General features: G+C 36.0%; 1 protein-coding gene across 7 annotated transcripts in view; it reads right to left on the bottom strand.

Moving 5' to 3' along the window:
• The window catches only part of METTL25 (methyltransferase like 25), a 130,591-nt gene that overhangs the window by 17,793 nt on the left and 85,707 nt on the right, over positions 1–27,091 (bottom strand). For 4 of the 7 annotated variants that reach the window (XM_047788352.1, XM_047788348.1, XM_047788351.1 and 1 more), the window contains 4 exons: positions 25,828–25,921; positions 18,166–18,240; positions 17,538–17,609; positions 15,992–16,100 (listed from right to left, as the gene is read on the bottom strand). In XM_047788352.1, coding sequence (XP_047644308.1) covers positions 16,008–16,100; positions 17,538–17,609; positions 18,166–18,240; positions 25,828–25,921 — 334 coding nt within the window. In that variant the 3' untranslated portion in view covers positions 15,992–16,007. Of the gene's footprint in view, positions 1–749; positions 3,184–4,717; positions 5,035–15,991; positions 16,101–17,537; positions 17,610–18,165; positions 18,241–25,827; positions 25,922–27,091 lie in introns of those variants that run through there. The other 3 variants (XR_007135975.1, XM_047788350.1, XR_007135976.1) reach the window with 3 other exon arrangements.

Here is a 27,091-nt window from a genome sequence, read left to right on the forward strand (position 1 = left end):
GTAACCATATGACCCTGTAATCTCGCTCCTGGGCATATATCCAGATAAAACGGTAATTCAAAAGACACATGCACCCCAATGCTTATTGCAGAACTATTTACAATAGCCAAGATATGGAAGCAGCCCAAAGGTCCATTGACAGAGGAATGGATAAGAAAGATGTGGATACACACACACACGCAATGGAATATTACTCGGTCACAAAAATGAAATAATGCCATTTGCAGCAAGATAGATGGACCTAGAGGTTATCATACTAAGTGAAGTTAAGTCAGACAAAGGCAAATATCATATGATATCACTTATATGTGGAATCTAAAATATGACACCTAAAATAAGTGAACCTATGTAAAAATAGAAACAGTTGCACAGAACAGACTTTTGGCTGCCAAGGGGGAGGGGGTTGGAGGGATGGAGTGGGAGGTCAGGGTTAGCAGATATAAGACATTATACACGGAGGGGATAAACAACAAGACCCCACTGCATAGCACGGAGAACTCTATTCAATGTCCTATGATAAACCCTAATGGAAAAGAATATTAAAAAAACAAATAAAATGGTATATTGACTATTACGGGAAATATAAACAGTGCATATGCATTTGGACCAACTGAAAATAACTACTTCATGGCAGGTACAGGAGTAATGTAAATATAGTTTCTTCATTTTAAAAGTAAAAACAGAGAAAGTAAAGAGGTTTAAATGGCATGATCATATTATTCAAGAGCTAAATTCCTCATTCATTTTTCATGGATTTATAAAAATGACAGCTTGTATGTTAAGGCAATTTGAGTTTTAGCCCAGGAAACTGACTTGTTTGCTTCAATAGATTCACTATATCTTGATTTTCTTAATAAATTCTGTGCAAATTCCAATGCCAACTGGTTTGCTATCTTTATTAATATTAAAAATCTCATGGGTGAAAGATACCGTACTCGGAGATTACCAGGAAAAGTACAACTTTCCTGGAGAGTCCATCAAAAGATATGAAGGCCTATTGGAGAGTCGTTCCTAATTTCTCTGTTTTTAAAAGTCAAACTTTTATGGTAGATATATAGATAATATAGAACACTTTCACATTCTTAAATTTTACTTCCAAATTAAATCTTTTACATTATAATGAAAAGACACAGCCACAGTCGCTTGTGAGAAATGGCTGCAAAAAACCCCACAACACAATCCCATTATTTATTAACAAGTCCTGTTGGAGGAACGCCTGTTAAAAAAAAATGTCAGCTGAAGGCAGAAGGGGATTTGTGAAATTCTGGTCTCCTCTGTATTTACTTTTTGGCAGTGACTGAGGACAAGGAGATCTAATCTTCTTAGATTAGACCTCTTGAATATGAACCAAGATGTGGTCCATTTAGGGGAAGGCTGTGAGTGAGAACCCTTGGGATTTGCATGCCTGCTCCCCGGCCTCAGAATGCAGCAGACACTATGGGGCCTGGCTGGGTCTTCTGTGTTCTTGGCCATAAAACTATCCCAGAGGAGCCTTAAAGAGGCTGTCTCCTCAAATGTTGAGCACTCGGGGATCTTCTTAAAACACCCATTCTGATTGAGTAGGTTTAGGGTAGGGACTGAGATCCTACATTTTTAAAAAGAGCTCAGGTGATGCTGATACTGTTGGTCCATGGAGTGCATTTTTCAGGAATGAGACTCTAAGCTCAGCTTACTTGAGGAAACGCAGGGAATTTCCTGCTTAATTTTTGCTTCCCATATTATTTCTATGCCTGAAAACTAATCTTTGGACAAGAAAGCATGCCACTGGCATGGACTTCAATGTAAGAAGGAGTGTTATTATATATTGGAATAATCTTTCAATTTTTATTTATCACTCTGGTGTCCAGAAAGATCAGGATTGGTAACTAAGAAATATACTCTGTAACTCATATGTTGAAGTTTTAAGTATTGCTGTATGTCTGTTTTGGAATACTGTTGCCCAAAGATTATGCTGTGTGGTGATCTGTTTGGTTAGCTATTTTTGAATTTTTTCTTTGCAATTTTCAAATTTCATTCACAGATCTCCTTATAAAACCCCCTCTCTGATTCTTCTGGTGGCCCTTGTATATATGATATGCAAAATATTAAATTATTTGGTATTAATAATTAGCAATTATCTTTAGGTTTATTTTTAGTAATTACCTTAAGATTTATTTTAAAATTAAAATTAAAGTTAATTTCATGGGCAGGAAGCCTCTTGGTTTTCACTGATCTTCTTAAGTTATAATTAACGACTATCATTACTGTTCAATTCTTTCAAAAGTGACCTCAGGCTGCAACTTTTAACTTTATTTTATTTTTTCCTTTTTTAGCCTCCCTGTGGCATATGGAGCTCCCAGGCCAAGGATGAGATCCAAGCCAAAGCTGCAATCTATGCAGCAGAGGTGGCAAGGCTGGATCCTCAACCCACTGTGCACAGCTGGGGATTGAACCTGCATCCCAGAGCTGCAGAGACACTGTTGCACCACAGTGGAAACTCCAACTTTTAACTTTAAATCGCAAATTTCTGATAACTTGGTATATGTTTACAAGACCATAAAAGCTAAGTATGAACCTATTACCAAAATTGTAAGAACAAAATACATTATTTGGAATGTCAATGGGATTCTTATCATCGAATCTTTTTTCTTAAGTCTATGAACAGTGAGCTGAAAGTTAAATGTGTACTTATGGAAAATACATTTACATGGTTTTTTGTTTAGTTCTGAGTATAGTTCTCCATCCCCAATTCTTTGGTCCACCCAAGTGTGGAGACCACAGAGCTAGACAAAAGGAGAGAACAAAAGGAAGTTTGTAAGCAGATATTGGGCACTGGAATCATTACGCTTTCCAGATAATAATTAAATCCCTAGAGCAAATGAAGAAGGGGTGAACTATTCTAAAGTATTACTGCTTGCTCCTTGAGTGTATACTACTGTTTTGATACTAATGATCTATATCCTTAATACATGTTATTGAATTAAGTTGTTCTGAGGACTGAGGTAAGTGTGAAAACACCCAGTTCATAGATGTTCAGTAAAGTTTCATTGGACTTTATATGTCTTACCTAATCAGAAACACATACCCCGTTGTCTTAAATGTTAGAAAGATTTGATCTTCTGTTTCTTATCTCTCCAAGACGGCATTTCTGTTTTGGCTATCCTGTCTTCCTTATGTTTTTGCATCTTGCAGATGAGTTAGAATCTAAAAATCAGGACATAAATTAACTGTGTATCTAAGGTAACTCCACTAGGCTATCATGACCTTCAAAAGCTCTGAAACATTGCTTTATTTACTTAACTAAACAAAACTCCAAGAGATAGAGAGTTTTAATTTTCAAAATAATAGAACAATAAGATCTTGGTTGAATTTACTATTGTTTCATTAATCTTAAAAGTAGGAGGTATGCTATTAACAAACAGCAGCAATTTTAAGGAAATCCTTTTTTCTCTAAGCATCTGCAACCAATTTGTTAGAATGAAAGCACATTACCAATAATCTCATTAACAAAAGTGGGTATTAAAATTGTGCTAGAGGTCTAAAATATGAAGCATATTTTAAGAGAATATGATTAGTTTATTTTCAAGATAAGTAACAGTATTTGCTATTAATAAAAGAAAGTTATCCAAAAAAATCGTTTACCATGCAAAAGCTTTCGGTTCTTACTGTAAATGCTAAACCTCAGAACTGCTAAATGCCATTCTTCAGTACAGTATAACCCGCTGTTATGGGACGGCTTCCTAACCATCGTGTAAGCTGGTAACATGAATGTAAATGCGGGCTCTTTAAAGGCATTGTTTAATACATTAAAAAAATGGTCAACATCCTGTACGTTAAAAGTGAACCCTCCTTTGCTTTCGATTTTTAGTTTCTGCCCTTTTGAGTTAAAGTGGAAATAGACCACTAACATTTTTTCTTTATGATTTAAAATCTGTCCCTTATGCCTTTATTCACAGGTTTACCTGCACAGTTATACTGTCTACTAAAACTAGAAATAGTCTGAAGTCACCAGAGCACCAGAAATGTCTGCTGTTATAATCAAATGGATCTGGAATTGTTTTACATTTCCCTTGAAACCCATTATTTGAGTACACTTTGCTTGATGGAAAACCACCATCAACTCTCTTCCTTAAAAGAGCTGTGGCAGTGTAGGAAGACTGGATTCTTTCCTGAGAGGGCAGCTAACACACAAGGCATGTGCATTTAGTTCAACACGATTAGCTGATGCACACCAAATCCCATGATGACTAAATGGAAAGCAACATGGTGAATTTTAGATTGGGGTTTGCATACTTTCTCTATTTTTCTAAAATTCAATATGTGCAATCGTAACTGAGTGCAAGGTAAAGATTTTTCCTCCTATGAGATTAAGTACATGCTACTTTGTTCTGCGCTGAAACGTGGTAACTCTTTTATTCTGGATTGTGCATTGGAAAATTCTAATGAAAACAGTACAATATTTAAAAAAGTCTTCCATTGATAGAACATCTGCAAACTTAATAAGGCCATCCATTGAGATAAATACATCAACTAATAACGCCCATACATGCAGCCGGTAGCCTCACTGGCCAAGTACAGACCATCTGGGGAGGTCTGGAGACTTTCAGTTCCTCTGGCCACATGTTCACCAGAGCACATTATTTCATATAGCAGATTACTTCTTAAACAGTGCTCCTCGATGAAAACAAGCCATTCTACCAGCCACATTTAAAAACAGTATCAAGGAAACTATAATTACGGGGAAGAACGGGACAAAAGTGAGTAGCCCAGCACACAGGTCACGGTAGGCACTGTGCGTTTATGTAGAGACTTTCTAGCTCTCCTCCAAATGTCACTGTCTAAATCTTAACTCTTCATAGCTTCTCGTATGTGCTTCAATGACTTGGTTATGAAGTCCTGAAGATTAGGAACTACCAATGCCTTTTAAATCCTTCTCCCAACCTTTGGTGTCTGGCATAGTCGTATCACATAGTTGTGAGCTAACAAGCATGGTAGACCGAATCATATGGAGCCTCCACAAAGCACTTTGAGACATTAGAAATTACTGTAAACAAGCTATAATGGAAAAAAATAGAAATCATTATAAAAAAATAAAAAAGAAATTAATAAAGGATTAACTGTAGATTCATTTTAACTGTTATATGATTATTCATGTTTTATTTTTCTTGAGGCAGTTTGGGCATATTGCATTTCCTTCAGAAAAATTTCCATTTTATACAAATGTTCAACTATATTGGCATAAAGTTGTTCATAATTCTTATTACTTTTCTAATTTTTGTGGGAATCTATAGTAATGTTTGCTTTTATATTCCTAACAGTGGTTATTTCAATGTCTTAATTTTTTAAATTGATTACTCTTGCCAGAGTTGTGTCAATTTTATTAGTTATCTAAGAATCAAATTTTAGAGGTGTTAATTGTCTCCCTGTGTGCTTTTCTTCCACTAACCACTCATCCTCAGATTTTTAGAATTTTTCTTTTCTAATATGTGGTCACAGCTATTTTTTTTATCATGGTTTAGCTCATCTCATAAGTTCTGATGTGCAACTTGTAATGAAAATTATAATTATGTATAAATTGAAAATTATAAATTTTCATTATAATTCCATTGTTTTCATTATTATTCAAAATATTTTCTCATTTTCACTGTGATTTCTTCTTTGACTTCAAAGTTATTTAGATGTATAATTCTTACAATGAAAGCATATGAGACCTTATCAAAATACCAATGGCATTTTTCACAGAACTAGAAAAAATTCTAAAATTTGTATGAAAATACAAGCTCCTAAATGGCCAAAACAATCTTGAGAAAGAACAAAACTGGAGGGATCATGCACCTTGATTTCAAATACTACAAAGCTACAGTAAGCAGAAGAGTTCTGCCATAAAAACAGATACACAAATCAATGGAACAGAACAGAAAAGCCCAGAAATGCCTACACTTACATAGGCAATTAATCTATGACAAAGGAGGTAAGAATATACAATGGGGAAGAGACTGTCTCTTCAAAAACCAGTGTTGGAACAGCAATATGCAAAAGAATCAAACTGGTCTACTCTCCCACACCATGCACAAAAAATTTGAAATGGATTAACAATGTAAAAAATACCTCGAGACAAATGATAATGAAGACACAACCACTCAGAATCTATGGGATGCCACAAACGCAGTGCTCAGAGGGAAATTCATAGCAATACAGGCCTTCCTCAAAAAAGAAGAAAAATCTCAGATCAACAACTTAACTCACCACCTAAATGAATTAGAAAAAGAACAACAAACAAAACCTAAAGTCAGCAGAAGGAAGGAAATCATAAAGATCACAGAAGAAATCAATAAAATAGAGATTAAAAAATAGAAAAAAATCAATAAAACCAAGAGCTGGTTCTTTGAAAAGGTAAACAAAATTGACAAACCTCTGGCTAGACTCACCAAGAAGAGGAGAGAAAAAACCCAAATAAACAAAATAAGAAAAGGGAGAAGTCACAACTGATACAACAGAAACACAAAAAACCATGAGAGAATACTATGAACAATTGTATGCTAACAAATTTGACAACCTAGAAGAAACAGACAACCTTCTAGAGACTTACAGCTTGCCAAAACTGAATCAAGAAGAAAGAGATCAACTGAACAGACTGATCATTAGAAATGAAATGGAATATGTTATAAAAACACTCCTTACAAATAAAAGTCCAGGACCAAATGGCTTCACAGGTGAATTCTACCAAACATACAAAGAGGAACTTATACCTATCCTCTTTAAATTTTTCAAAAGGTTGAAGAAGGAACATTCCCAAAGACATTCTAAGATGCCACCACCACCCTAATTCCAAAACTAAAGATACCACCAAAAAAGAAAACTATAGGTCAATATCTTTGATGAATATAGACGCAAAAATTCTCAACGAAATTTTAGCCAACCGAATCCAACAACATATAAAAAAGATCATAAACCATGACCAGGTGGGATTCATCCCAGGTTCACAAGGATGGGTCAACATGCAAATCAATCAACATCATAAACCACATTAACAAAAGAAAAGTCAAAAACCACATGATCATCTCAATAGATGCAGAAAAAGCACTTGACAAAGTCCAACATCCATTCATGATAAAAACTCTTACCAAAGTGGGTATAGAAGAAACATACCATAACATAATAAAAGCCATTTATGACACACCCACAGCAAATATAATACTCAATGGAGAAAAGTTGAAAGCCTTCCCGCTAAAATCTGGAATAAGACAAGGATGTCCACTCTCACCACTGTTATTGAACATAGTACTGGAAGTCCTAGACACAGCAATCAGACAAACAAAAGAAATAAAAGGCATCCAAATAGGAAGAGAAGAGGTAAAACTGTCACTGTACACAGATGACATACTATATATAGAAAGCCCTAAGGACTCAACCTAAAAAATACTCGAACTGATCAACAAATTCAACAAAGTAGCAGGATATAAGATTAACATTCAGAAATCAGTAACATTTCTGTATACTAACAATGAAATATTAGAAAAAAATACAAAAATACAATACCTTTTAAAATTGCACAACAAAAAATTAAATACCTGGGAATACACTTGACCAAGGAGGTGAAAGACCTATATGCCGAGAACTATAAGACATGCATCAAGGAAATTAAAGAAGATGTAAAGAAATGGAAAGATACTCCATGCTTCTGGACTGGAAAACTTAATATTGTAAAAATGGCCATACTACTCAAAGCAATCTACAGATTCAATGCAATCCCTATCAAATTACCCACGACATTTTTCACAGCACTAGAACAAACAATCCAAAAATTTATATGGAACCACAAAAGACCCAGAACTGCCAAAGCAATCCTGAGGGGCAAAAACTAAGCAGGAGGCATAACTCTCCCAGACTTCAGGCAATATTACAAAGCCACAGTCATCAAGACAGTGTGGTACTGGTACCAAAACAGACAGACAGACCAATGGAACAGAACAGAGAACCCAGAAATAAACCCAGACGCCTGTGGTCAATTAATCTTTGACAAAGGAGGCAAGAACATAAGATGGGAAAAAGACAGTCTTTTCAGCAAGGATTGCTGGGAAACCTGGACAGCTGCATGTAAATCAATGAAGCTAGAACACACCCTCACACCATGCACCAAAATAAACTCAAAATGGCTTAAAGACTTAAATACAAGACAAGACACCATCGAACTCCTGGAAGAGAACATAGGCAAACGATTCTCTGACATCAACCTTACAAATGTTTTCTCAGGTCAGTCTCCCAAAGCAACAGAAATAAGAGCAAAAATAAACCAATGGGATCTAATCTAACTGACAAGCTTCTGCATGGCAAAGGAAACCAAAAAGAAAACAAAAAAACAACTTACAGAATGGGAGAAAATAGTTTCAAATGATGCAACCAACAAGGGCTTAATCTCTAAAATATACGAGCAACTTATACATCTCAACAGCAAAAAAATCAACAACACAATGGAAAGACCTGAATAGACATTTCTCCAAGGAAGATATACAGATGGCCAACAAGCACATGAAAAAATACTCAACATCCCTGATTATCAGAGAAATACAAATCAATACTACCATGAGAACCACCTCACACCAGTCAGAATGGCCATCATTAATAAGTCTACAAATAACAAATGCTAGAGTGGGTGTGGAGAAAAGGGAACCCTCCTGCACTGTTGATGGGAATATAAGCTGGTACAACCACCATGGAGAACAGTATGGAGGTACATTAGAAAACTATACCTAGAACTACCATATGACCCATCAACCCCACTCTTGGGCATATACCCATGCAAAACCTTCCTTGAAAAAGACACTTGCACCCACATGTTCATTGCACAATAGCCAAGACATGGAAACAACCCAAATGTCCATCAATAGATGATTGGATTAGGAAGATGTGGTATATATGCACACTGGAATATACTCAGCCATAAAAAAGAACAAAATAATGCCATTTCCAGCAACATGAATGGAACTAGACTCTCATCCTGAGTGAAGTAACTCAGAAAGAGAAAGACAAATACCACATGATATCACTTATATCTGTAATCTAATATATGGCCCAAATGAACCTTTCCACAGAAAAGAAACTCATGGACTTGGAGACAGACTTGTGGTTGCCAAGGGGGAGGGGGAGGGAATGGAGTGGATTGGGAGCTTGGGGTTAACAGACGCAAACTATTGCCTTTGGAATGGATGAGCAATGAGATCCTGCTGTGTAGCACTGGGAACTATGTCTAGCCACTTATGATGGAGCATGATAATGGGGGAAAAAAGAATGTGTACATGTATGTGTAACTGGGTCTCCATGCTGTACAGTGGAAGAAAAATTGTACTGGGGAAATAACAATAAAAAAATAAATAAAATGTGAGAACTGAAGCCATAAAACTTCTAGGAGAAAATATAGGAAGTAAAAACTCTTTGGTACTGATTTTAGTAATACTTTTTGGGATATGTCTCCTCAGGCAAAGGAAATAAAAGCAAAAATGAACAAATGGGACTATATCAAATGAAAAGGCAGAGAAGGAAACTAACAACAAAATGAAAAAGTAACCTACTGAATGGGAGAAGATAACTGCAAGTGACAAATCCAATAAGGGGTTAATATCCAATATCCAATATCCAAAATGTACAAACAACTCATACATTTCAACATCAAAAAACCCAATCAAAAATGGGCAAAGGAACCGAATAGACATTTTTCCAAAGAAGACATGGTCAAAAGGCAGAGGAAAAGATGCTCAACATCACCCATCATAAGTGAGATGCAAATCAAACCCACAACGAGATATCACCTCCTCACAACCTGTCAGAATGGCTATCATCGAAAATAACACAAATAACAAATGCTGGTGAGGATGTGGCAAAAAGGGAACTCTTGTGCACTGTTGGTGGGAATGCAAATTGATCCATCCACTGTGGAAAACAGATGGAGGTTCCCTAAAAAATTAAAAGTAGTAGTAGGAACTACCATACGATCCAGCAATTCCACTCCTGAGTATTTATCTGAAGAAAACTAAAACACTAATTTGAAAAGACGTAGGCACCCTGTGTTAACTGCAGCATTATTTACAATAGCTAAGATATGGAAGTTAACCCAAGTGACCGTCAACAGATGAATGAATAGAGAAGATGTGACACATGGAGTTCCCACTGTGGCACAGCAGGATCAGTGGCATCGCTGCAGTTCTGGCAAGCAGGTTAGATCCCTGACCTGGCACAGTGGGTGAAAGGATCCAGTGTTCCCGGGCTCAGATCTGATCCCTGGCCTAGGAACTCCATATGCTGTGTGGCAGCCAAAAAAAAAAAAAAAAAAAGAGAGAGAGAGTGAAGATGTTTCTCTCTCTCTTTCTCAAACTCAAACACACACACACACACACACACACACACACACACACACTCTAGAATGTAACTTAGCCAGAAGAAAAGAATGAAATTTTCTTTAAGTGACAACATGGATGGATTTGGAGTATATTATGCTAAGTGCAGTTAGGTCAAAGATATATACTACATAATTTTACTTATATGTGTAATCTAAAATGCAAAACAAATGAAAAAATTAATCAGAAACAGATTTGTAGATACAGAGAACAAACAGGTGGATGCCAGAGAGGAGGGGCTTAGGGAAAGAAGAAGAGAGAAATAGGTGATGGATATTAAGAGGTACAAAATTCCAGATGCAAAGTAAAAGATGGTACGGGCATGAAATGCACGGTGTGGGGAATAAGTCAAGAATCACACGGTACCTTCCTATGGTGACAGACTGTAACTGGAGTTGTCACGGTGATCATCTTGAAATATATGGAAATATCTAATCAGCATGGTGTGTAATAGGAACTTCAACAGTACTGTAGGTAAACTATATTTTTTTATAATTTTATGATTTTAATTTTTTCCATTATAGTTGATTTACAGTGTTCTGTCAATTTCTACTGCATAGCAAAGTGACCCAGGCACGCACGCGCGCATGCGCGCGCGCACACACTCCCTCTCTTTTTCTCACATTATTTTCCATCATGTTCCATCACAAGTGACTGGATATAGTTCCCTGTGCTAGACAGAAGGATCTCGTTACTCATCCACTGCGAATGCAAGAGTTTCTATTTACTAATCCCAGATTCCAGTTCAGTTCCACTACCTCTCTCTCCCCCTTGGCAACCACAAGTCTGTTCTCCAAGGCTTTGAGTTTCTTTTAGGTAAACTATACTTTAAAAACAACAAACAAACTCATAGAAAAAGCGATCAGATTTGTGGTTACCAGAAGAGTGGGGTGGGGTGGGGGGAACTGGATGTCAAAAGGTACAAACTCCCAGTTATAAGTACTAAGGAATATTGTGTACAACATAAATATAACCAATACCGCTATTACGTTATATACAGAAGTTTTAAAGATAAAAGTTCTTATCACAAAGAAAATTTTTTTCTATTTAATTTTGTTATCTATATGAAATGCTATATATTCACTAAACTTACTGTGATAAACATTTCAGGATATAAGTCAAATCACTATGCTGTACCCCTTAAATAGTGCTGTATGCCAATTATATCTCATAAAAGTCAATAAAAAAACTATATGCATTATTTATATACATACATATGTAGACACCCCCCACAAATGGAATACTACTCAGCCATAAAAATGATTAAAATTTTGCCATTTGCAACAACATGGATAGACCTGGAGAGCACTATGCAACGTAAATAAGTAAGAGAGAAAAGACAAATACTGTATGTCATCACTTATATGTGGAATCTAAAAAATACAACAAACTAGTGAATATAGCAAAGAAGAAACATACACTTAGATACAGAGAACAAGCCAGTGGTTACCAGTGGGGGAGTGAAGAAAGAGGGAGCAGGATAGGGGTAGGGGATTAAGAGGTATAAACTACTATGTATAAAATAGGTAAGCTACAATGATATACAACACAGGAAACAAAGCCAATATTTTATAATAACCATACGTGGAGTCTAACCTCTAAAAATTGTGAATCACCATACTGTACACCTGAACCTTGTATAATATGTAAATCAACTATACCGCAATAAAAAATAATAAAAATGTGTATTAAAAAGAGCAGAAAATTAATCTCAGACATCTAGGGGAAAGTAAAACCTCATGCTTCATAAGAAAAAATAACTATGCATGATAAAGGAGGTGATGATAATAAATACATTATTAATAAATAATAATTGTTATGTACAGTAGCTAGAAACACAAATTAAAGAGCCAGTGAAGAAATTAATCTCCAGATGCATAGTCTGCATTTACACCTATAGATAACAGCCATCTCTGTTAGGATTAATCTAGAAATGAACATTAATCTTGAAATGACAGATGAATGTCAGCAAGCAAAATCACTGTGAAACAAACTGAGCATAATGTTCTTCATCCAAGAGTCAAATCCACTTTTAAATGTAGACAATTCCTCAGATACTGAGTGGGGAAAAATCCATTTGTAAGTTGTTTGATTAGAACTTAGAACACATTTTCTCCCCCTGTAAAATCCATGTTATAAACTTGGTTAAGTTCCAAGACACTTAAAAAACACAACTAGTGCTTTTATGCTGTGCACTATGTGCCAGGAATTAAATACTTTCCATTGAGAACTGCAACCCTCTGCATCAACGTGACAGAGCTACGGGGTCTAGAGCTGAGTCCACCTGCGTCAACACGACTTGTTTGTTTGTTACAAGAAAACCTTGCCCGGGAAAGATAAGATTGTGAAGCAATAGGTAACCTCATTGTTTGTTCCAGGAAAATCCCATATATTAATTTATCTCAGACAATCAATCTGCCCACCCTGGCAAAGAGTTCACATCAAGCAGCAGTTCACTTATCCCAACTTGCTTTGAGACCATACTGACGTCATGAACTTTCTCAAAAACCCAGCCTGTTCACCTTAAAACTGCTTGAGCCCAGACTCTCAAATCCTACAAATATGCTCACTTGACTTGCCCCTTTCCCCTCCAGAGACTTCAAGACTGACAAGGGGGCGTCCTCTATTACTGCAGAGAATTCTGACAAACTAAGTTGTGCTTTATTAGCAGAGTGTCTGGAGATATTCTGAGGGAGTTCAATAACATATTTATTCTTTTAATCCTCATGACAAACTTATCAGTAATTTTTTTTTTTTTGTATTTTCAGGGCCACACCTGTGGCATATGGATATTCCCAGACTAGGGGTCTAACTGGAGCTACAGCTGCCGGCCCACACCACGGCCAAGCAATGTGGGATCTGAGCTGCGTCTGAGACCTCTACCACAGCTCATGGGAACACTGGATCCTTAACCTACTGAGCAGGGCCAGGGAATGAACCTGCGTCCTCATGAATGCTAGTCAGATTCGTTTCCGCTGAGCCACAACAGGAACTCCGAGTGAATTCTATTCTTAACGCTATTTTCACAGATGAGAAAACCGAGACACACCGAATAAGTGACTTAGGCAAGGACACAAAACAACTTAACTCACACGCATCTAAACTAAAGTACTAATATCAACGAGTCCTCCTTCCCCCGAGTCTATAGATTTAAAGATACCTTAAAGAGTCCTATGCTTGACCCTCTCAGCCCTGTTTAATTAATAATTTTGTCTTCTTCACTGAACTGTGAACTCTTCGAGGACAGGGGTCTATCTTGTTTGTCTCCAGATCGCCAGTCCCCACCAAGCATAATCTCTGACTGATAGGCACGCAACAAATGTCTATCTAATAAATATTAAATAAAACCCTACTTTACAAATGAGGCTCTGAGATATTGACGCTTGCTTTAATTCGTCCAGAAAGTAACTGTCAGCAGTGGCATACCCGCCAAGGTGAAAGTCCCTGAGTTCTCAAAGAGAGTTTTTATGAGATGAAAGTCTATAAACACTGCAGTGGGGATACATGTGTATAAAGTGCTATCACAATATTATATTTCTTTGTTTTTTTGCTGAATGTTATTGTCTCAGTCTGATCACACAGGTCATCTCATGTTCATGGGACATGCTGGACTCTCACGTTTGTCTCCGAGTAATACAAAGTGGAAAGCCTTCAGTGGCAAATGCGATTTCTGACAATGTTTTAAAACACTGGGAAGTTACTATAAAGTTTCCTTGGGACTAAAACAGTTATAATTTACTTCTCTGTGCTAAACACAGCTTTACGCATATAAGGTTCTTTTTTGTCCCTTTATTGTAAGGAGAAATGAATGTTATATAAATATTTAAGCATCAGAAAAAAAAGTTTAAAATTTTACATAGAAGTTAAAATTAGGAGAGGAAAGAAAGTAGGCTGGAAAGGTTTGCTACTCATATAGCAAACAATATGAGGAAATGAAGCAGGATAAAATAAGCTACCTAAAGAGACACATCAAACAGATGCATATGTATGAATCCTATTTTGATCCTGAATTGAACCAATGGATACAAAAGACATTTTGAGCCAACCATGGAAATCTGAATGAGGACAAGTAATAGATTATTATGAAAAAAATTCTTTTTGTTTTTCCTTTTTGCTTTTTTGTGCTGCACTTGTGGCATATGGAATTTCCCAGGCTAGGGGTCAAATTGGAGCCACAGGTGCAGGCCACAGCCACAGCAGCATGAGATCTGAGCTGCGACTGAGACCTACACCACAGCTCAAGGCAACACTGGATCCTTAACACACTGAGCAAGGGCAGGGATTGAACCTGTGTCCTCATGGATACTAGTTGGGTTCATTACCACTGAGCCACGATGGGAATTCCTGGAAAAAATTCTTTAAAATATAGGGATACACACATATACACACACTAAAGTATTTATATGAAATAGCAAATTGCCTGAGATTTATTTTAAAATTCTCTAGGAAGGTGGGTATGGGTGGCAAGTGTGGGTGTGTGTGTGTGTGTGTGTGTGTGTGTGTGTACTGATGAAACGCAACTGGTAAAATGCTTATAATTACTGAGTTTGTGATGAGTTCTACGGGGATTTATTATACTCTTCTCTCCGCTTCCGGACACGTTTAAAAATTCCAGCATAAAAAAGCTTAAAAAATGGCGAACTTCCCCAGCACTGGACTAGCTGCACAAAGCACCCGAGCATCACATATGTCACCACCTATATCATCACTGGCTGCAAACTCAGTACCAAGACCCACAGCAAGAAATTATTCTCATCTGTGGATAGACTCTGACATGTAAGAAAGCAGTTGCTTTTTCTTCTGGGAGAGTTTTATGCAGTCTCAAGCTGAGAATCAAGGAAGCTATTTCCCAGCTGTCCATCTCTTCTGTGTGTATCAGAAACCTCAAGATTTCTGCTAATGAAAAGGAATCCGTGCCACACTGGGCAGAGTGCTGGCCTTCTCTTATTCACTCTTGCTTTGCTTAGATTGGCTTTTTACAGAGCACCAGATGATTCATTAAGTGCCAAACCATCTTTTATTTTAATGAGGTAAACAGCCTCAAGAATCCTCAAATGAATATCTCACTTCTAAGAGGCATATTCGTTTAAGGGTATAGACTATTTTCTCATGTAATTTAGGTTAAAGCACAGGATAAAATACGCTTTATATTAGACATAATGTTTTTTTCTGTCTGGCCTGCTTCCTGGGTATTTATTTAATAAAAATTTCCTGTGAAATGCAGAAGAAAATGCAAATGATCTATAGAACCAACTAATTTTACTATACCTATACCTCTATCTTTCATCTGCTTTTCAGTCAATAAAAAGTAAAAATATGATATGTAGCAAATATCAAGGGTCTCAGATACTGAACAGGAAACAAGGCTCAAATCACAATGTCCTATGAACGTACCAACTAAAAAGTGTAGGTCAATTCTTCTACAATATTTTCATGAGTTTTTATTTTATTAAACGTATCTTTGACAATGGAAAAACAAATTAAGGCATTCTGTTGTTGGCTATTATTTTGTTGTCTACTTAAAATAGATAGCAATGTTTTAAAAATATTTATATAACATGGCATTCATGTTTAGAAAAGCAAAATTAGCAATAGGCTCCCAAAAGAGATACATCTAATACCTTGCTTCATTTGAAGTCACTGTGGCTTCTTTAGTGCAATAAGAGCATAACATCTGGGAGACTTCACAGGATCAAACAACTTCACAAGTGCAGACCAGGCAATATCCTCCTGCAAAGTGGTAAGTGACTTAGACAGCTATTTGTTGAAGATATAAAAGAAAATTATTCTTTGTTGAATAACATTAACATACAGAATTTCACCTTCAGGAATTTATGTTGAGGAAATAATTAAAGCAGTACATAAGACAAACTACAAGGGTTCTCTTTTTGCTGCAACTGTGGAAAACTGGAAGTGGGCGGTAAAAACTGGGTATTACTTAAAATATTATATGATGAAACAATATTCAGTTTCTACAGAACATTTAATGAGAAGGAAAAATTCTAAATAAAACTGAAAACAATTAGATGCGAAACTGCATTTATAATTTGATTCCAGTTTTAATTAAAGTAGAAATAATGTGCTCATACATGTCCATGTAACATACATATATTAGAAGCTCTAGAACACATATCAATTAAGTAGCCATGATAGATAGACTATTGTTACTTTTAATTTTCTTTTTTATGTTCTTAAAAATTTTTAATATGTTTTATAATAGTAAAACATTATTTAAAATATTAACCAAATTAAAAATTTCTATCATTTCATTACCAATCTATTCATCTTGGTACATACTGTTTTGCCTACTTTAGGTCACTGGAAATTGTTTTGAAAAGGTAAATAATGAGTACAAATAGGCCTGATTCTGTCACTTACCAAGTAGAGAACCAAAAACTTTCTAATGATTTTGAGTTAGTTAGTAGCGTAGGAAAGTACATTATTATCTAAATATTCAAAAATTTTCTTTCTCCATAAAATGCCATTTATTAAAACCCATTTGTTGCCAAGTATTCTGCTGAGAAGAAGTAAAGCACTCAATATGATAAAACAAAATTATTAAAGTAAAGAGTTTATAGTGGAAACATACAGCTGAATCCACAAATGAGCTTAATTTAAATAGTTCAAAAATTTCATTTTTCACAGCTTAGAGCAGAATCTGAAAAACACACCTTCCCCAAAGATAACCAAAAGAAATCAATTTTTTTGATCATGTAACATAGATAAAAAAATAAAACTGTGAAAAAAACAGAAGAAATTATCACTGATCAGAAAAAAATTCAAGTACATACGTCCAAAACTTCAAAAGTGAATTAAAAGGTAATTCTTATAAAATGAAACATAAATGGTTCTTTTATGTCTGGCATTTATTAATTTTAGCTATACGGCATGTCATATATGATGGCTTGTGGTCACTGTCTACTGTATAGTAATTACCATATGATTAAAAGAATGTAGACTTTATTATAGCAGCTTTGCTGAAAACATCTGTTGTACATATGTTTTTGTTTCAAAAGAGATGGAAAGACCATTTACGCTTAGAAAATATAATGAGAAAAATTATCTTACTAGTTTTACGTGAAAGAAAGTTATCCTAGTTATAAGTAGGTCCATATTACTGGATTTAGTAAAGTCCTTTGTTATGTATTTAAAATGAACATAATTTACCTGTTCTTTCAGGTAGCAAAGTCGATCCAGAAGAATCAGTGTCTCTATACAAGGAGCCAGAACAACTTTCAACTAAGAAAAAGAATGAGATAGGGTGGTCGTACTTTAAAATAAACAAAAATACTAGCTTAACACTTAAGAAAATGTACCTACAGAAACTTGTATGAGGTCAAACCTCCTATCCCCATTGTACATCTTCAGAAAATGAATACTTCCGAGTTTAAGTTTTTCTTTAGTAGTAATTGGAAAAGAATGTCCTCTGAGTGACTTTGGGGTAGACTCCAAAAGCAATCATGCACATGCGACAGAAAGCTTTTAAAGGGATACTAAGAATGAAATCCATTAAAAGGAATGCCTCTGAAACAACTGCATTGAGACCAACACGTGTTCGAAGACCCCTAAAACTTTTCCCTGCATTTATAACACATTTTCAGAGAAATCTACCATGTGTTCTCTTTACTACATTACTAACACCTAATATGGTTCCGAAATAGGACGTGATCCAGAACGGTTCTTCTACATTAAGAGAAAAACAGCATAGATTGGTTGGCCCCACAATACAATTTAATAGGATCCTACTCAAGTCTAGCAACACACTCAATTTAATATGTTTAATTCTGAGATTTACCATATTAAAAGCCTCCAGCTCATTCATTCGAGGCTTATACTTCTCGTAGTAGTCCATTATAACTTTTTCTGGCAGCTTCAAGATAAAACAAGAACAGAACTAAATTTAACAACAGATTAAAAAGTATTTTTTTTCCTTAACAAACATAAAGTAAAACAACTGTAACACCTTAAAAGAACCTTAGGTATCTGAAGAGCTCTAAGGATATTCATGAAGCAAGTCAATATAACTAATTCTTTCATTTAAATCTTCTGTTACAACATAGGTTATTCAGCATATCATAAGTAAAATCACCAATAACATCCTTTTCATTTTGTTTGATTTCAACAAGTAGTGATGAAATATTGACCTTCACTGGTTTCAATGCTTGGGGTACATAGCAGGTAGGAGTTCAATAAGCATGCTTTGAATAAAATTAAAATATATCAAAAACCATATACCTTAGAGAAAAATTCAAAGGCAACAGGAACACAGTAAGGACATATATCCATATTTCAGGAAATTTCCTTTAACATTCATTAATAAAGCCATCCACAAGCATTAGTTTCTGCTTTTTTCTCTAAAACATGATACCCATTGGACGCTGAATCCTTGTGATCAGGAGGCCACTTTCTAGATCACTTATATGTTTCTGTTCCCAACAGCTGAGTTTCTGCTTTTACTGAGTTAACGCACTTGTTCCTCACCTTGCCATTCCAATTATGTTATTGTAATACGATACAAATAAATATTACATAACCAGTGAAATACAAATACAAAAGGGAAAGTTGTATCTCTATAAGTTCAATGCTTTTGTAAGAGGCTTGGTAAAGGAAAGTCACTAAAAGAAACTGCTGTCAAATGATATGTGGTCAAAACAAATGAAAGACTGAATAAAAACAGCCAAAAAACTGAAAAAAGTTGTATTCGGATTTCTTGGCAAGTGACTAAATATTTTTTCAAAGCTCCTATTTTTTATTAGCTGAAATTTCTTTTGAATTTAGAAAATTAAAAAAAGGGTAACAGTAAAAAAAAAGTAAGGCTTTGTCTCAATTTCTAGTATAGCCTAGAATACTATAAAAGTATTCTATTTTCTATAGGAAAAGATAGAAAGTATTCTACCAGAAAAGATTTCCCCATTGGTATAGAACCCAAGCAGATTATGGCCTTCTCTTCAACACTTTTTAATTTTGCCCAACTTTGAAATGAATGAGTACCTCCTGGACCAAATTTCTGCAGTAGAGTACACTGCACTAGATCTGGGCCTGCACTTCAGGCCAGCAAAAGACTCTCATCTCAAAAAATGTGTTGGGAGTTTCCGTCATGGCGCAGTGGAAACGAATCCGACTAGGAACCATGAGGGGGCAGGTTCAATCCCTGGCCTCACTCAGTGGGTTAGGGATCTGGCGTTGTCGTGAGCTGTGCTGTAGGTCGCAGACGTGGTTCGAATCTGGCGTGGCTGTGGCATAGGCTGGCGGCTACAGCTCCAATTGGACCCCTAGCCTGGGAACCTCCAAGTGCCATGGGTGTGGCCCTAAAAAGACAAAAAGACAAAAAAAAAGTGTTTGAATTATATTCTTTCATCTTTACTTCTGTTCTGTCACATGAGATCAGCAGTTACAGGACAACTGAGAACTCACAAACTTTTTCAAATCTGGCCTCATCAGCATATTGCTTCCTACAAACATGGATTTTCAATGTGATTCCTTGGGTTCTTCAATATCCTCCGTCTCTCCTTTATGCCACACCGAGAAGCATCACCCTTGTCATCAGCTGCATTTGTTCCAAACTAGGAACTGTGGACTCTGACCCTCAGGATATGGTATTTTAGAGAACTTTATTGTTGGTTTTGCTGATGATCTGAAACCCTGGGAAATTTCTTTTGGCATCTTCCTGCATGCTTCTTTACCTTCACTGTGTTTCATAATACACATGGTTTAAGATTTAATATGCTTTCTGATTTTGTCAAAAAAGAATTTGTATTTCTCCTTAATTTGCTGCTTTGGTGTGATTTTGAAGAGAAAAGGTGAGCACATCATTTTCAATTTCCTATTTAAAAAAAATAATGGAAGTTTTTTTCCTTTATTTTGAGTGAACCAAAGCTAGATACTATAGACTACGCATTATAGGTAGGTTTGATGCACAGACGTTAAGGTAGAACTACAAACGGTAAAACAAAGCTGTGTGTAAAAAACAAAGTAAAACAAATGGCCTTGTTCTTACACCAAAAGTTTGATGATTAAAATTATATTAGTAAGTTTCTAAGTGAAAAATTCAGGGTTGAAGATATGATTTCATGACTCAATCAACTTTTTCAATCAAACACTCAACTACCAGTCTCATGAGATTAGCTCAGAGATTCTATGGAAATCTTATGAAGACACTATCTTACTTAATTTTAATATCAACCTGTAACATATACACACTTACAGTCTCATTTTAGAGAGACATTATTGAGTGCGAGACCCAGTAAAATGCGAGACAGGACAAACATCCTAGAGATAAAGAAGGCATCAGAATCGAGGAAGTGCCTGGTGTGGGTCAAGCTCAGGCACAGACATACGTTGAAACTTACAAGCTGAAGTGCATATGGAATGGCATTGGGAGTTCTCGTCATGAATTCCCTTGCTCCCTCTTGCCCACCTTTTAGACTCTAGAAAAAGGGATTAATATTAGCTAAGCTGTGTAACAGGGTCCTAGCTTGGTGGACTGTGGTTTAGATATCCAGTCCTAAAGAGACACTGGCCACACATACCTGAAGTGAATTTCTTGTTCCCTCCCTTCCCATTTCGTTTGCTTAATGAACTTTTACGCATCCTTCAAGACCAAGCTAAGTTCTCAATGTCCTTTGTGAAATGTTCACAGGCAGAGTGAGTCAGTCACGCCCTTCCCTATGCCTCTACCATACTATCTATGTGTCTATAGCTGTAAGTTCATGCTATATTTACTTGGTTTTTCTTTCTCATGGGTTCATCTTAATTATCTTCGTAGCTCCAGAGTTTCTGCTGTTCTTGGCACATGGAAGATTTCTTCGAAATAAATGTCTGCTGATGAATATTTTTTTTGGTCTCCAAAGTTTTGCTTTTTGGCTGGCCTGTTTTGGAGCAAACCTAAGGATGTTTTTCTGAATTATCCTCTATCAACTTCCACAAAGGTTCTAGCTTAGTGATTTTCAACTTTGTCCATTCAACAGCACGTACTCCGCTCCCATCAAATCACCAGTTTTACTGTCTATTTCATTCTCACTAACCAAGATTAACACCTTCATTTACCTGAATATTCGTTATGTGTACATCACACACACACACACACACACGTGTGCACACAAGCTCTTGAATGTACGCTCCTTATATTTTCCTGTATCTTATGAACAAATACTCCAGTTCATTTTCTGTCTAGCAAATGACAGTTGTGCTGTTTTTAAAATCTGAACTTTAAAGATTTATGGATGTATGTACATGTATGTGCATGGATTCTTGTGTATATTGTAAATGCATGTGGAAGGAGAAAGAAAAGTAATACAAAAGGAAAAAAAAATGCTGTGGACCATGAAGAAAATGTGGAACCGTAAGGACAATTTTGGAGGTTTTCTAAAATTTGGTGAGGTACCAAAGTTTGGGACAGAAGATAAAACTGGAAAATAACTGTCTAAAGGCCTACACAAAGCTAATCACTAGGATTTTGTTATTTTAGACAAATGTAAAGTTCTATTAAAATATTTTACAAATATGTAACTGAGCTTTGTAAGAATTTTACTATAAAATTTCATTCTAAGAAGTCTATCTATCATAAATAGTGCACTTGCTGATTTAAGGCAGCTGATGTCCTGCCACAAGTTATTGTGTTCAGTGGCTTGGCTTTCCTGTGAAATCTAAACACTCTTCTTAAACAGAACTATGCTTTACGCAGGTGAAACACTATCACCCTGAAGTGGTTAAGGTCAGAGGTACATGAGATTAAAATTCAAGGAGGGGATCCTTGTCATAAAAAGTCTTCAAAACATAAGAACAAAATCACTGCTTCTCCTGCCTTTCCCGCTCTATGCCTCTTGGTGCAACAGGGCATTTTGAAATAACACGGATACGTATAACGAAATCACTTTGTTGCACGGCAGAAAGGATCACAACATTGCAAATCACCCACCCGTCAGTGAAAATTTTAAAGACGGAAACACCTACCATGGAGTTTATGATGGGAATGTCAATGGAATCCCTACAGTGACACATGCTTGAAGCTCTAGAGTGGGTCTTAGCCGGGGGTGATTTTGTCCCCCAGGGTATCTGGGGCAATGTCCAGAGATTTTCTTTTTCCATTTATTTACTTATTTTTGATTGTTACCACTCGGGTGCTCCTGCTGACACCTAGTGGGTAGAGGCCGAGGATGCTGCTAAATATCCTACAACACACAGGCTAGCCCTGCACAACAAAGAATTATCCAAATGTAAATTGGGCTGAGTTGGAGAAATCCTGTTCTAGGAGAAAATGCCCAAAGCTGTCATTCACAACTGACTACAGGACTGATGGATTAATATTTTAAGCTGTGTAGGAGCCACTTAAATATACAGCAGACGCAGTTCTGCTCTCCTTTGGAATGACCATGTCTGGCAACGATTTTTGTTTTTCCACATGTTTAACATGATTTCTTGTGACTAAAAAAGTATCAGAGCACGTTACGAGATTTTCTAGGCACTTCACTTGCTTACACAATTTTGAATAGGAAGAGATGTGCTTTGAGAAATCAGAAACACACTGTTGCATTCACGGAACTTTCAATTATATATAAAAGTTTCTTAATAAATAATTATAAATCTTTTTAAACCTTTTGGTACATATAATATTTTAAATTTAAGTAATTAGGATCTCATGTGAAAATTAATTTCATTTTTTAAATAAATCTAACCATAAATATCTTGCTACGGTGCTTGCGGTCAAAATCTTCACTTCAGCATGGATACTTCATGATGTGGGAGAATAACAGTAAGATTTTGTATTAGATCAGAAATGCAAATTCGGTTTTAATAGCTTATCCTGTTCCAAACACTCTGGCCTGACAGACACAACTCTCTCAGTTCCTCTCACTCAGCATTAAACAAACCAAAAAACCCCCTCAAAACACATACCTATCCGCTTCCTCTCACCAGAACCACCTTCCAAACGTCCTACTATGTTCTATACCTTCCAGCTTGGGCTTCTTGCTCCTTTTCTTTTCCTCATCCATTTTAACTGCTATGTTTGTTTTAATGAGTTTAAATGGTCTTAAAAGAAAAATCAGCAGGGCACTATTATTGCCTTTACTAATAAAGGATAATCATTCAGGACTGATTTTACATGGTGATACCTCTCTCTTTTAGTTTCTTCCTTTTGTGTTTAATTTCACTTCTCAGTACAGTGGAGGCTGACAGTGGAGGGTTTTTTTTTTTTTTTTTTTGACCATGTGGAAGCTCCGGGGCCAGTGATTGAACCTGTGCCACAGCAGTGGCTCAAGTCACAGAAGTGACAATTCCTGATCCTTCGTCGCTTCAAGATTCAGCTCTGTGGAAGCTCCCTTGTGGTCTAGTGGTTAGGATTCTGTACTTTCACCACTTTGGCCTGGGTTCATCAAGCCACTGCACACCATGGCCAAAATAAATAAAAAAGTAAATTTAAAAAAAAGTTCTAGCTCTGCCACTTGCTTGCTCTTTGACTCTGGGAAAATGACTTGTCGTTTTCTAGCCACTCTTCCTAGACCATTACATTGCGAATAATATTAGCATTTGTCACACGTGTTTAGCAAGGAGTAAATGAGATAATGCTATGATGTTCTTAGCATAACTATCCCATAGTAAGTGCTCAGCAAATGTTAGCTTTATTAATATCCTATAAGTAATATAACAAGTGTATTTAGAAACATTTGCTATAGTTATTATTAAAGACAAACCTGGGAAGAGAAGGCCATCAGGAAAAAATAAGTAATACTCTTTCTGGATTTTTACTGTTTGGCTTTTGGCAAAAGATAATATACTTTTAGTTTAAGTAAAAACTTAGCTCCATATTTGTAAAAAATTATGCTTAGGCTTGTGTTCTTGATATTAAATATGAGACGTGGAATTGGAACATGAAATAAATATATGCACAAATTAAAACTAACTGGAAGGAAGACCAGTCTGACTAAAATATTTTTTAAAAAAAACAAAAATAAAAATTAGGATAAATATCTATCTTTTTTTTTTTTTTTTAAACAGTGTCTAGCAGTTCCCGTCGTGGCGCAGTGGTTAACGAATCCGACTAGGAACCATGAGGTTGTGGGTTCGATCCCTGGCCTTGTTCAGTGGGTTAAGGATCTGGTGTTGCCGTGAGCTGTGGTGTATGTTGCAGACACAGCTCGGATCCTGTGTTGCTGTGCCTCTGACGTAGGCTAGTGACTACAGCTCCGATTAGACCTCCAGCCTGGGAACCTCCATGTGCCGCCGGAGCGGACCTAGAAAAGGCAAAAAAGACAAAACAAAACAAGTCACAGTGTCTATTCTTATATATGCAAGATTATGATTTTTATTTTGGTGACTAAATAAAAATATTTATAGGAGTCGTATCAATTGCATTATTATAAGTAGTACATATACTAAGATTAAAATAATAAAAACTAATATTATTTTGGGAGTTCCCTCCATGGTGCAGTGGGCTAGGAATCTGGAGGCATGGGTTTGCTCCCTGGCCTGGTGCAGTGGGTTAAAAGATCTGCTGTTGCCACAGTTGTGGCATAGGTTGCAGCTATGGCTTGGATTCAATCCCTTGCCCAGGAATTTCCATATGCTATGGGTGCAATCATAACCCCCCCCCCCAAGAAAAGAGCTAATATTAGTTAACACTGTGTACTAGCATTGTATTCATTGTTTTATGTATATTATCACATTTAATCTTTCTTAAATCCTATGAATTAGAAATGCTTGCTAAGAGCCATTTCATAGGGGAGGAAACTGATTAGTACCAGTCTAGTTGTTTTAAGTAATAAAGCAACTGAGGAGTAAGTTGATAATTGTTACAATAAATACCCTTTAGCTTTGATATAACTTAACCATATCTGTAATTCTTCTCTTTCAAGAAATACATTTAATTCTTAACCACCTATTTTTTTCTTTATTTCAATTTATAATTGATTCAAAATACCAAAGTGGTCTAGGTTCAACTTAATATGTCAGTTAACTCATTCGAATCATGTTGAGAGTTATTTTTTTCCTCAATGTTAAATATTTACTACCACCAGTCCATCAACTTATTACCTTGCACCTCCCATGACGTTACCACTTTTCAGGATTCTCCAATGGAAAGGCTTTTTGAATTTAAGATTTTTTAATTTTACTTAGTTATAAATAACTACACAATGTTCAAATAAACATAGTTTAAAATTAAAACCACTGTCTCCTGCTTCCCTTACAATCCCCATTTGTTTCGCCATCTTTCTTTTTAAGTCAATTGTGATTGGAGTATTGGCACATTTTTACCTGAGTACCCCTAAAAGGGAATGACTCTGGAGATGTGCGGCAGCCAAACGACCCACAGTGACGGGAAGGGTATGTTTGGTTCCAATCCAACTTGGGTGTTTTTCACAAATAAGAGAAAAGCAGACGGCAATAATCTTGTATTATTTCAGTTCATAACCCCACAGAAGTTCTGTTTCTTTTAAACAATGCATAATCACATACCTACCTTGGACTCATCTAATCCAAGCTTCTTTAGAGACTTTCTGACATAATCCAGAAAAGAAGAGGATTTGGAATAAAGTTTACCAACGTGCCGATCACTGCGAAACAAAATTGAATCACTTTTTAGTTTTTCCAATTTAAATTAGATGATTTTAAACTCTATCATGAGATATTTTCAAATACCTTCTGTGAATACAGCACAAGCTCCTCATTTGATATAAAATGTGGTAATATTTTTGTGAACATTTAAAATTTACATATTATAAAAACACTCAGGATCTGCTTTAGAGAATTCCTTCAACATACAACAGTGGGAGACAATACTGAGAGAAAGAAGTTGTAAACTTACAGTATTAAAAGAGCCTCATTTTTAAAGGGAGCCATAGGTCTTTCAAAAGTGTCCACTGTGCTACAAAACATGTTTTAATTTTACTGGCTCAATATAACAGTGCACATTTCATGGCAACTCCTGCTAATAGTGCCAATATTCAACAGCTATACAAAAAGAACTCCCTTAATGCCAGACAGTGAGCAAAAAAAAAAAAAAGCACCATATGTTGCTGCGTTGGGTCTGAGTCAATCTCATTTATGCCCTGCAAATTTTCATTACAGTTTAAACAAAACATGAGATGGCTTCAAATTTAAATAATGCAATGCTGATCTACCACCTCTCGCGATTTTGGGTGTAATTTAGGTATATATGTAAAAATCAAGAGAATAAAACATTGACCACCTCGAAGTACCAAAACCAAAGAAGAAAAGCTCATTTATTTTTGGCAGTATAAGTATTAATCTCTATGTTTAATTAGACATGAAGCTCTATCGATTCTTCCATTGAAATATACCTCAAATATATAATTCAGCCCCATTTCTAAACGGCCACTTCAATGACATTATTATTACTTCATGATCTCATCATCACAGTTACTTCCTATTGAAAGCTGACGTTTGTCCCTTCATTCCCGCCTACATTGTCATTCTATTTTCTCAGAGGAGCGTTTTTACTTGCCACCCCCTGATCAAAAAACTGCTTTGAAATAATAGGTGTTTGAACAGGTATAGGTTCCAGGAAGGAGAAATGGTACCATTTATAAGTTTTTGAGTAATTCTCAGATCCTACACATACTTAGATAGAACAGATATCATAACAGATACGCACATCTTATTATCACAGTATATAGAATTGATAAACTGCGTAGTGAGAAAAAGATGTTACTTAATATTAACTTCCTGCTCCTCATCTTAAAAATGTTTTCGAACTTTGATTT

Source organism: Phacochoerus africanus, chromosome 7 (genome assembly GCF_016906955.1).
Source record: "Phacochoerus africanus isolate WHEZ1 chromosome 7, ROS_Pafr_v1, whole genome shotgun sequence".
Classification (NCBI taxonomy): Eukaryota; Metazoa; Chordata; class Mammalia; order Artiodactyla; family Suidae; genus Phacochoerus; species Phacochoerus africanus.